Here is a 12,689-nt window from a genome sequence, read left to right as displayed (position 1 = left end):
GAAACAAGACAAAATCAGGGAGACAAACCATAAGAAACTCTTAATCATAGGAAACAAACTGAAGGTAGTTGGAGGGGAGGGGGTTCGGGGATGGGGTGACTGGATGATGGACATCAAGGAGGGTATGATGTTATGGGCACTGGGTATTATATAAGACTGATGAATCACTGAACTCTACCTCTGAAATCAATAATACATTATAGTTAATTAATTGAATTTAAATAAAAAAAAATCAAGTTGCTGTTCACTGCCATTAAGTGCATTCATAACAATCACCACCATCTGTCTCTGGACATCTTTGCATATTGCAAAACTGAAACTCTGTACCCAATAAATAATAACTCCTCCTTCTCCCCTCCCCCTAACTCCTCACAACCACTATTCTGCTCTCTGTATTTATGAATTTGACTGTTCTAGGTACCTCATGTAAGTAGAATCATACAGTATTTGTCTTGTGTAACTGACTTTATTTAGCATAATGTTTTCAAAATTCATTCATCAAATATTATTGTAGCAAGTTTCAAAATTTCCTTCCTTTTAAATGCTGAATGATATCCCATTGTATGTAAACCACATTTTGTTTATCTTTTCATTCATTGGTGGACACTTAGGTTGCTTCCACCTTTTGGCTATGTATGTGGGTGTGCTGTAATATCTCTTTGAAAACCTGCTTTCAGTTCTTTTGGGCATATACCCAGAAGTGGAATTGCTGGATCATATAGTAATTCATTTTTAATCTTTTAAGGAGCTGCCATACTGTTTTACACAACAACTGCACCATTTTATATTCTGACCATCAGTGCAAAAGTATTCCAATTCCTTAACATCCTTGCCAACCTTTATTATGTTCTTGTTTTGTTTTATTTTTTAATGGTAGCCATCTTTAAAAGGTGTGAGGTGATAACTCATTGTATTTTTCATTTGCATTTCCCTATTTTTAAAAAAGATTTTATTTATTTTTAGAAAGAGAGGGAGAGTGCGAGCTCGGGGAGGGGTAATGGGAAAGGGAGAGAGGAAATCTCAAGCAAACTCCCCGCTGAACGCAGAGCCCACACCAGACTCCATCACACAACCCTGGGATCATGACCTGAGCTGAAACCAAGAGTCAGAGGCTCAATTGACTGAGCCACCCAGGTGCCCCTGCATTTCCTTATTGATTAGTAGTATTGGATATCTTTTCATGTGGTTATTGGTCCTTTGTATATCTTCTCTGAAGAAAAGTCTATTCAAATCCTTGTCCATTTATTTTTTTAAAAGATTTTATTTATTTATTTGACAGGCAGAGATCACAAGTAGGCAGAGAGGCAGGCAGAGAGAGAGAGAGGAGGAAGCAGGCTCCCTGCTGAGCAGAGAGCCCGATGCGGGACTCGATCCCAGGACCCTGAGATCATGACCTGAGCCGAAGGCAGCGGCTTAACCCACTGAGCCACCCAGGCGCCCCCCTTGTCCATTTTTTTCATCAGTTTTGTTTTGTTTTGTTTGTTTGTTTTTTTCTTGGGTGGTAGGAATTCTTTATTCTGGATGTAACAGATAAATTATTTGCAAATATTTTCTCCCATTCCATGGTGTGCCATTTCACTCTGTTGTGTGTTTCGATACACAGAAGGTTTTCATTCTGATGTAGTCCAGTTTATGTATTTCTTTTGTTACCTACACTTTTGATGTTAGAAATAATTGCTAACTCTGATGTCATAAAGATTTTCCCGTGTCTTCATATAAGAGTTTTATAATTTTAGCTCTTAATTTTATGTCTTTGATCTATTTTGAGTTAATTTTTATGATGAAAAGGTAAGAGGCCAGCTTTATTTTTGTTGAAAAGATTCTCCTTTTGTTTGAAAAGACTCTCCTTTCCCATTGGGTGATCTTGGCAGGTTTTTGAAAATAAATTCACCATGTATATGAGAGTTTATTTCTGGGTTCTCCATTCCATGGGTCTGGTCCATATGTCTGTCCTTAATGCAAGTACCACATTGTTTTGATTACTGAGACTTTGTAGTAAGTTTTGAAATCAGGAAGTGTGAATCTTCCAACTTTGTTTATCTTTTTCAAGTTTAGTTGGCTGTTTGGGATCCTTTGAGATTCTACATGAATTTTATTTTATTTTATTTAAAGATTTTATTTATTTATTTGACAGACAGAGATCACAAGTAGGCAGAGAGTCAGGCAGAGAGAGAGAAATGGAAGCAGGCTCCCTGCCGAGCAGAGAGCCCAATGTCGGGCTCGGTCCCAGGACCCCAGGATCATGACTTTAGCCCAAAGCAGAGGCTTTAACCCACTGAGCCACCCAGGTGCTCCAGATTCTACATGAATTTTAGATAGCTTTTCCCATTCTTATTAAAGGAATTTTAATAGAAATTGCATTGAATCTATAGATTGCTTTAAATAGTATTGTTATCTTTTTTTTTTTTTTAGTTTATTTATTTATTTATTTGACAGAGAGAGAGAGAGAGAGATCACAAGTAGGCAGAGAGAGAGGGAGAAGCAGTCTCCCCGCTGAGCAGAGAGCCCAATGTGGGGCTTGATCCCAGGACCCTGGAATCATGACCCAAGCCGAAGGCAGAGGCTTTAACCCACTGAGCCACCCAGGCACTCCAAATATATTGTCATCTTAACAATATTACAGCTTTTAGTCTTTTATCATGGGATGGCTTTCCATTTATTTCTTTTTTTTTTCTAGCTTTATTTAAATACAATTGACCAATATGATTGTGGATATTTAAAGTGTACAACATGAGTATATATACATTGCAAAAGGCTTATTTATGTCTCTTTAGTTTCTTCCAACAATGTTTTGTAGTTTTCAGTGTACAAATCTTTTCCTCCTTCCTAGATTATTTTCTTCATTTTGATGTGTTGTGATTAGAGTTCTAAAAATATTTTCATTGTAGTTGTAGTTGTAGTTGTATTGCAATTGTAGTTGTAGAGAAATACGATTGTATTGTTATATAGAAACATGATTTAGGTGTTGATTTTATATCCTGCAACTTTCTGTATTCACTTATTAAGTCTAATTTTTTTTGTGTGGATTCTTTAAGGTTTTACACATAGAAGATCATGTCATTCTATAAGCAGATAATTTTACTTTTTCCTTTCTAATTTTTTTCTTATTTTTTTCTTTCCTAATTGCTCTGGCCAGAACCTTCAGTAATATATTCAGTAGAAGCAGGCATTCTGTCTTGTATGGAGAAAGCTTACAATCTTTTATCATTGAGTTGGTGTTAGCTGTGGGTTTTTCATATGTGCCTTTTTCATGCTGAGGAAATTCCCTTATAATTCCCAGTTTATTTTTTTTAAATAATTTTCAACGTACTGTCATGCTTTATTTTCATTTTCATTGTTCTAAAGATTTTATTTACTTATTTGTCAGAGAGAGTAAGTGCACAAGCAGGGGGAATGGCAGGCAGAGGGAGAAGCAGGCTCCCTGCTGAGCATGGAGCCCAATGCAGGACTCCATCCCAACCTGAGCCAAAGGCAGATACCTAACAACTGAGCCACCCAGGCATCCCCCCCCAGTTTATTTTTTATCATGAAAGAGTGTTTGTTAGATGCTTGGTGTGCATCAGTGAGACGGTAATGTGGATCCCCTCTTCCCTTTGTTCTATTAATGTAATATCTATTGCTTGATATTCTTATTTTATTTTATTTTTTTAAAGATTTTATTTATTTATTTGAGAGAAAGAAAAGCACAGGTAGGCAGAGAGGCAGGCAAAGGGAGAGGGAGAAGCAGACTCCCTGCCGAGCAGGGAGCCTGATGTGGGGCTCCATGCAAGGATCCTGGGATCATGACCTGAGCCTAAGGCAGATGCTAAACGACTGAGCCACCCAGGTGCTCCAATATTCCTTTTTTTTTTTTTTTTTAAGATTTTATCTATTTATTTGACAGACAGAGATCACAAGTAGACAGAGAGACAGGCAGAGAGAGGAGGAAGCAGGCTCCCCACGGAGCAGAGAGAGCCCGATGTGGGGCTCAATCCCAGGACCCTGGGATCACGACCTGAGCCGAAGGCAGAGGCCTTAACCCACTGAGCCACCCATGCGCCCCCTAATATTCTTATTTTAAACAGCCTTGGATTCCTGGAATAAATCCCACTTGGTCATGGTGTATAATCACTTTAATATGTTCCCAGATTTTGTGTGCCAGTATTTTTTTGAGGATTTTTATATCTATATTCATAATGAATGTTTTCTTTACTTGCATTATGTTTGTTTAGCTTTGGTATTGGGTAATGGTGGCCTCATAAAATGAGTTAGGAAGTGTTCCCTTAGCTTTGATTTTTTGGATAACCATGAGAAGGATTAGTGTTATTTCTTTAAATGTTTAGTAAAATTTACAATGAAGACATCTGGTCCTGGGCTTTACTTTGTTAGGAGATTTTTGATTACCAGTTCCATCCTATTTGTTATAGATTGTTGAGATTTTTCCATTTCTTCTTGAGCAAGTTTTATAAGTTTGTGTATTTCCAGGAATTTGTCTATTTCATGTTTCATCTAGGTTACCCAATTTGTTGACATATTGCCTTTCTTAGTATTCTCTTAAAATCCTTTTTATTTCTGTGTATTCCATTGTAATGTTCCCACTTTAATTTTAGTAATTTGAATCTTCTTTTTTCTTGGTCAGTCTAGCTAATAGTTCACTGATTTTGTTGATCTTTTCAAAGAACCAACTTTTAGTTTCACTGTTTTTTTTTTTTCTATACTCTATTTTATAGTTTCTGTCCACTCTGAATTTCCTTATTTCTGCTGCTTTAGGATTTCGTTTGTCCTTTTTTTCCTGCTTCCTTGAAGTGTACAATTAGCTTATTAATTTGAGGCTTTTCTTCTTTTTAAATGTAGACATTTATAGCCATAAATTTCCCTCTAGCATGACTTAGCAGCACATCCCATAAGTTCTGGTGTATTGTGTTTTTGTTTTCAGTCATCTCAAGATATTTTCTAATTTTCCTTTTGATTTGCATCTATACATTTAAATCAATATTATTGCAGTAAGTTGTTGGTAATGATGTTTTACAATGATTTTTCCAGAATTTTAAGATTTTATATACCCAGGCAGGTGCCTTGCATCATAGTTTTTAAAATTTCAATGTGTATTTTTTTCTTAGAAGTTCCAATGTTTTTTCAAGTCTCCCTGTTTTGTTTGTTTTTGCTTCTGATTCCTGTTTTTATGTCTTTTTTTTTTCTAAAGATTTTATTTATTTATTTGACAGAGAGAGATCACAAGTACCCAGAGAGGCAGGCAGAGAGAGAGGGGGAAGCAGGCTCCCTGCTGAGCAGAGAGCCCGATGTGGGGCTCGATCCCAGGACCCTGGGATCATGACCTGAGCCGAAAGCAGAGGCTTTAACCCACTGAGCCACCCAGGTGCCCCTTTATGTCTTTGTTTTAAACATGTTTTCATTTTATAATAGTTCTTAATCTTAATATCTAACGTTTTGTTTGAGATATCCCCTGATAGCACGCATGCTAATTTTTTTCATTGTATCTTTTATAATTTTAGGTTGTATGCTAATGTTCAGCGGGATTTTAATCATGGAAATCCCATGAGGCCTGGGTTATGGGTTTAAGTTGGTATACATTTCATCTGTCTGCCTGAGTGACAGGAACATGTGTTGTAAGTGATCAAAGGAGACTCTCCCACATCCCTCAAGCTAGAATGCAAGCTTCATGAAACTAGGAGTCTTTGTTTTATTTACCAGGGCCTTCCAAATTGTCTACTACAGTGCATGCCACTTATGAGGTACCCTACCTGTATTTGTTGAACTGAATTTATCATCTTTGTTTGCTGGTGGTTGAATTAATTTTGACAGATCCATAGTTTTTTGTTTTTGTTTTTTTGTTTTTGTTTTTGTTTTTTGACAGATCCACAGCTTCATTGAGGAAGTAGTAAGGGACTATTCTATCAGTAATGGCTAGAATTTTCTTTTGAATTTTTGCCTGTTTGTTGCTAACATGACTTTTACCCCATGCTATGCAAAAAGATAATTCTAGTCCTGTTATAGTAAATGAGCATTTGTCTCCTTCCTGGGTCTGTTTTTTGTTTTTTTCCAGAGGCCTCACATTAGTTGAGTTTGGCTCTCTGAGCCATCTTCAGTTTGTTTTTCACTAATCTTCAAGTCTATCTTTTTATGGAGGATGAGAAGGCATATTTTCATCATTTTTTCAATAAAAATAATAAGATTCAGCTCTGAAGGGTAAAACCCACCTTGGGTAGGGTTTACTGAAAAAAAAAATCTTTAAAAATATCATTGATATTTTTTTCAGTAATAAACTATATCATATGACTGATATATGATATTGTTTATTAGTGAGAATTTAGATAATCATCAACCATAAGGAATGGAAGGTGAAAAGTTGAGGAGAATAGCAAAGGGAAAACTTATGTGATTCTTTTTAACCTAAAGACATTTTTCTGATTAATAAATTGACTGTGGGCATACTGAGGGAAAATATAGTGGTCAATATCTTTTTCATTTTATTGTAATGCTCATTAAAGTATTTTAAAATGTAATTTAAATGCTATTATCCAGCAGGTCTTGGGGTTATCTTTGAAACATATTAAAAAAGAAAATTAACTATTTAATATCATAACATTACCAATAAATTTAGTAGACCTCTTATTCATTTGATATGATACAATTTAGTTGGAACATGAAATGTAAACAGAAATAAAATTGCTACCTTGTGTACCTTGAAGTTATAAAGAGCTTGTTTTCAAAGACATAAATTCTTCCTTATATTGCCTTTGGTGATCATGTTGAACTACTGTGGTTGATTATAGAAGAATATGAATTGACCCAGCATATGGTATTTGAGTGCTTTTAGTTCTATTGTTAAAAATGGGGTCATGTGACATAATGATGACTAAATGTTGCTTCTTCTTTGTTTTACAGTTCCAATTCCTGGCAGATTTGATCGGCGAGTATCAGGTATGTATTCTCTTTTATAACATACTGCTAAAATGCTGTTTTAAGGTGAGGTTTTCTTAAATGAAGAAATGAACTGATCTTTTAAATAAAAGGGTAAGTTAGCAGCATTATAGAACATTATAAAAATTACCTGAATTCCTTCATTCTGTTTCGTTTCGAGTTCTGATAATATATGTACGTATTTGTCTCATTTACATCATTGATATTTTTCCACATTCATAATTATAGCTTCTAAAAACTTCCTTTTTTTTTTTTTTTCAATGCTTTGATACATCACCCTGTGCTCATCACAAGTGTACTCCTTAACTCCTATTACCTGTTTAACCCATTCCCCCACCCATCTCTCCTCTGGTAACCATCATTGTCTTTTCTGTAGTTAAGAATCTGTTTCTTAAAAAAAAAAAAAAAGAGTCTGTTTCTTGGTTTGCCTCCCTCTCTTTTTTTCTTCCCCCTTTGCTCAGTTGTATTGTTTCTTCAATTCCATATATGGTTGTAATCATGTGGTATTTGTCTTTCTTTGACTGACTTGTTTCACTTAGCTTATATTCTGTAGCTCCATACATGTCATTGCAAGTGTCAAGATTTCATTCTCTTTTTTTTATGGCTGAGTAATATTCCATTACACACACACCCCCAACACACATAGACATTTTCTTTATCCATTCATTGGTTAATGGACACTTGGTCTGTTTTCATGATTTGGCTATTGTAGATAATACTGCTCTAAATTTCAGAGTGTACGTATCCCTTTGAATTCGTATTCTTGTATTCTTTGGGTAAATGCCTAGTAGTGTGATTGCTGGATTATAGGGTAGTTCTTTTTTTTTTTTTTTTAAGATTTTATTTATTTTTTTTGAAAGAGAGAGACACAGAAAGAGAGGAAACACAAGCAGTGGGAGTGGGAGAGGGAGAAGCAGGCTTCCAGCTGAGCAAGGAGCCTGATGCAGGGCTTGATCCCAGGACCTTGGGATCGTGACCTGAGCCGAAGGCAGATGCCTAATGACTGAGCCACCCAGGTGCCCCTAGTTCTATTTTTAACTTTTTGAGGAACTTCTGTCTGTTTTCCAGAGGGTCTGTACCAGTTTGCATTCCAACCAACAATGCAAAAGGGTTCCCCTTTCTCCACATCCTTGCTAACACCTGTTGTTTCTTGTGTTGTTGATTTTAGCCATTCTGACAGGTGTGAGGTGATATCTCATTGTAGTTTTGATTTACATTTCCCTGATGATAAGTGATGTTGAACATCTTTTCATTTGTCTGTTGGCTATGGATGTCTTCTTTGGAAAAATGTCTCTTCGTAAAAACTCTTTTCATATTATTACTATTTCTCGTATTCTAAATTATGCTGTATTAACTACTTGCCTACAATGTTGAGCCACTAAAACTGTTTCCTCAGTCATAGGCTGGGTAGCATGCTCTGGTCAGAAACTGAGGATTACCTGCATTTTTTTCTGTGTATTGCTTTTCAGAGGCAGCCTACAGAATAGGCTGCAGGGAGAAAGACACCCTACAAAGGCTTCTCTTCCACCACCATCTCACCAACATAGCCAGTACCTACTACTTTAGTTTAGATGTAAAATTGTACTTCAGAATGTTTTATTTGGCACTCTTTTGATTATTAACAAAAATGAATGTTTTCCAAATATGAGAAATCTATTTTTATTTTCTTATATGGAACTAGTTTGACAATATTTTTCTTTATTATGATCCAGATTATTTTTTATAAAAGTTTGAGTAAATTTTTCTGTCATGATTTGAACCTTTAAAAATTTTTTTTAAAGATTTTATTTATTTATCTGATGGAGAGAGAGAGAGACAGCAAGAGAGGGAACACAAGAAGGGGGGGTGGGAGAGGGAGAAAGTAGCCTTCCTGAGCAGGGAGCCTGATTCAGGGCTTGATTCCGGGACCCTGGGATCATGACCTGAGACAAAGGCAGACACTGAACAACTGAGATACCCAGGTGCCCCAACCTTTTGAAATTAAAAAAAAAAAAAAAAGATTTATTTATTTGAGAGAGAGAACGTGAACGGGGAGGAGGGACAAAGGGAGAGGGAGAAGGGAGAGCATCCCAAGCAGACTGTGCTGAGTATGGAGCCAGGCGCAGGGCTTGATCTCACAACCTTGAGATCAGGACCTGAGCTGAAACCTGAAACCAAGAGTCAGATGTTCAACTGACTGAGCCACCCAGGTGCCTAACCCTTTGAAATTTTTTTTTTTTTTTTTTTTTTTGCATTTTTTTTTTAATTTTTTATTTTTTATAAACATATATTTTTTATATACATATATTTTTATCCCCAGGTCTGTGAATCACCAGGTTTACACACTTCACAGCACTCACCAAATCACATACCCTCCCCAATGTCCATAATCCCACCCCCTTCTCCCCAACCCCCTCCCCCCGGCAACCCTCAGTTTGTTTTGTGAGATTAAGAGTCAATTATGGTTTGTCTCCCTCCCAATCCCATCTTGTTTCATTTATTCTTCTACCCACTTAAGCCTCCATGTTGCATCACCACTTCCTCATATCAGGGAGATCATATGATAGTTGTCTTTCTCTGCTTGACTTATTTCGCTAAGCATGATACGCTCTAGTTCCATCCATGTTGTTGCAAATGGCAAGATTTCATTTCTTTTGATGGCTGCATAGTATTCCATTGTGTATATATACCACATCTTCTTGATCCATTCATCTGTTGATGGACATCTAGGTTCTTTCCATAGTTTGGCTATTGTGGACATTGCTGCTATAAACATTCGGGTGCATGTGTCCCTTTGGATCACTACATTTGTATCTTTAGGGTAAATACCCAATAGTGCAATTGCTGGGTCATAGGGCAGTTCTATTTTCAACATTTTGAGGAACCTCCATGCTGTTTTCCAGAGTGGCTGCACCAGCTTGCATTCCCACCAACAGTGTAGGAGGGTTCCCCTTTCTCCGCATCCTCGCCAGCATCTGTCATTTCCTGACTTGTTGATTTTAGCCATTCTGACTGGTGTGAGGTGATATCTCATTGTGGTTTTGATTTGTATTTCCCTGATGCCGAGTGATATGGAGCACTTTTTCATGTGTCTGTTCGCCATCTGGATGTCTTCTTTGCAGAAATGTCTGTTCATGTCTTCTGCCCATTTCTTGATTGGATTATTTGTTCTTTGGGTGTTGAGTTTGCTAAGTTCTTTATAGATTCTGGACACTAGTCCTTTATCTGATATGTCGTTTGCAAATATCTTCTCCCATTCTGTCAGTTGTCTTTTGATTTTGTTAACTGTTTCCTTTGCTGTGCAAAAGCTTTTGATCTTGATGAAATCCCAGTAGTTCATTTTTTCCCTTGCTTCCCTTGCCTTTTGCGTTGTTCCTAGGAAGATGTTGCTGCGGCAGAGGTCGAAGAGGTTGCTGCCCGTGTTCTCCTCAAGGATTTTGATGGATTCCTTTCGTACATTGAGGTCCTTCATCCATTTTGAGTCTATTTTTGTGTGTGGTGTAAGGAAATGGTCCAATTTCATTTTTCTGCATGTGGCTGTCCAATTTTCCCAGCACCATTTATTGAAAAGGCTGTCTTTTTTCCATTGGACATTCTTTCCTGCTTTGTCGAAGATTAGTTGACCATAGAGTTGAGGGTCTATTTCTGGGCTCTCTATTCTGTTCCATTGATCTATGTGTCTGTTTTTGTGCCAGTACCATGCTGTCTTGATGATGACAGCTTTGTAATAGAGCTTGAAGTCCGGAATTGTGATGCCACCAACGTTGGCTTTCTTTTTCAATATCCCTTTGGCTATTCGAGGTCTTTTCTGGTTCCATATAAATTTTAGAATTATTTGTTCCATTTCTTTGAAAAAGATGGATGGTACTTTGATAGGAATTGCATTAAATGTGTAGATTGCTTTAGGTAGCATAGACATTTTCACAATATTTATTCTTCCAATCCAGGAGCATGGAACATTTTTCCATTTCTTTGTGTCTTCCTCAATTTCTTTCATGAGTACTTTATAGTTTTCTGAGTATAGATTCTGTGTCTCTTTGGTTAGGTTTATTCCTAGGTATCTTATGGTTTTGGATGCAATTGTAAATGGGATTGACTCCTTAATATCTCTTTCTTCTGTCTTGCTGTTGGTGTAGAGAAATGCAACTGATTTCTGTGCATTGATTTTATATCCTGACACTTTACTGAATTCCTGTATAAGTTCTAGCAGTTTTGGAGTGGAGTCTTTTGGGTTTTCCACATATAGTATCATATCATCTGCGAAGAGTGATAATTTGACTTCTTCTTTGCCGATTTGGATGCCTTTAATTTCCTTTTGTTGTCTGATTGCTGAGGCTAGGACCTCTAGTACGATGTTGAATAGCAGTGGTGATAATGGACATCCCTGCCGTGTTCCTGACCTTAGCGGAAAAGCTTTCAGTTTTTCTCCATTGAGAATGATATTTGCGGTGGGTTTTTCATAGATGGCTTTGATGATATTGAGGTATGTGCCCTCTATCCCTACACTTTGAAGAGTTTTGATCAGGAAGGGATGTTGTACTTTGTCAAATGCTTTTTCAGCATCTATTGAGAGTATCATATGGTTCTTGTTCTTACTTTTATTGATGTGTTGTATCACATTGACTGATTTGCGGATGTTGAACCAACCTTGCAGCCCTGGAATAAATCCCACTTGGTCGTGGTGAATAATCTTTTTAATGTACTGTTGAATCCGATTGGCTAGTATTTTGTTGAGTATTTTCGCATCTGTGTTCATCAAGGATATCGGTCTATAGCTCTCTTTTTTGGTGGGATCCTTGTCTGGTTTTGGGATCAAGGTGATGCTGGCCTCATAAAATGAGTTTGGAAGTTTTCCTTCCATTTCTATTTTTTGGAACAGTTTCAGGAGAATAGGAATTAGTTCTTCTTTAAATGTTTGGTAGAATTCCCCCGGGAAGCCGTCTGGCCCTGGGCTTTTGTTTGTTTGGAGATTTTTAATGACTGTTTCAATCTCCTTACTGGTTATGGGTCTGTTCAGGCTTTCTATTTCTTCATGGTTCAGTTGTGGTAGTTTATATGTTTCTAGGAATGCATCCATTTCTTCCAGATTGTCAAATTTATTGCCGTAGAGTTGCTCATAGTATGTTCTTATAATAGTTTGTATTTCCTTGGTGTTAGTTGTGATCTCTCCTCTTTCATTCATGATTTTATTTATTTGGGTCTTTTCTCTTTTCTTTTTGATAAGTCGGGCCAGGGGTTTATCAATTTTATTAATTCTTTCAAAGAACCAGCTCCTAGTTTCGTTGATTTGTTCTATTGTTTTTTTGGTTTCTATTTCATTGATTTCTGCTCTGATCTTTATGATTTCTCTTCTCCTGCTGGGCTTAGGGTTTCTTTCTTGTTCTTTCTCCAGCTCCTTTAGGTGTAGGGTTAGGTTGTGTACCTGAGACCTTTCTTGTTTCTTGAGAAAGGCTTGTACCGCTATATATTTTCCTCTCAGGACTGCCTTTGTTGTGTCCCACAGATTTTGAACCGTTGTATTTTCATTATCATTTGTTTCCATGATTTTTTTCAATTCTTCTTTAATTTCCCGGTTGACCCATTCATTCTTTAGAAGGATACTGTTTAGTCTCCATGTATTTGGGTTCTTTCCAAACTTCCTTTTGTGGTTGAGTTCTAGCTTTAGAGCATTGTGGTCTGAAAATATGCAGGGAATGATCCCAATCTTTTGATACCGGTTGAGTCCTGATTTAGGACCGAGGATGTGATCTATTCTGGAGAATGTTCCATGTGCACTAGAGAAGAATGTG

The 12,689-nt window shown here is 36.9% G+C and overlaps 1 protein-coding gene across 2 annotated transcripts in view; it reads left to right on the top strand.

Annotated features, from left to right (window-relative positions):
- PRKAR2A (protein kinase cAMP-dependent type II regulatory subunit alpha) overlaps positions 1-12,689 on the top strand; it is a 149,472-nt gene that overhangs the window by 49,084 nt on the left and 87,699 nt on the right. For both annotated transcript variants that reach the window (XM_059160846.1, XM_059160847.1), the window contains exon 2: positions 6,886-6,921. In XM_059160846.1, coding sequence (XP_059016829.1) covers positions 6,886-6,921 — 36 coding nt within the window. The remainder of the gene's footprint in view (positions 1-6,885; positions 6,922-12,689) is intronic.

Source organism: Mustela lutreola, chromosome 2, assembly GCF_030435805.1.
Source record: "Mustela lutreola isolate mMusLut2 chromosome 2, mMusLut2.pri, whole genome shotgun sequence".
Lineage (NCBI taxonomy): Eukaryota > Metazoa > Chordata > Mammalia > Carnivora > Mustelidae > Mustela > Mustela lutreola.
The sequence above is the reverse complement of the archived record's forward strand: the minus strand, read 5'-3'. Positions and strand labels throughout refer to the sequence as shown.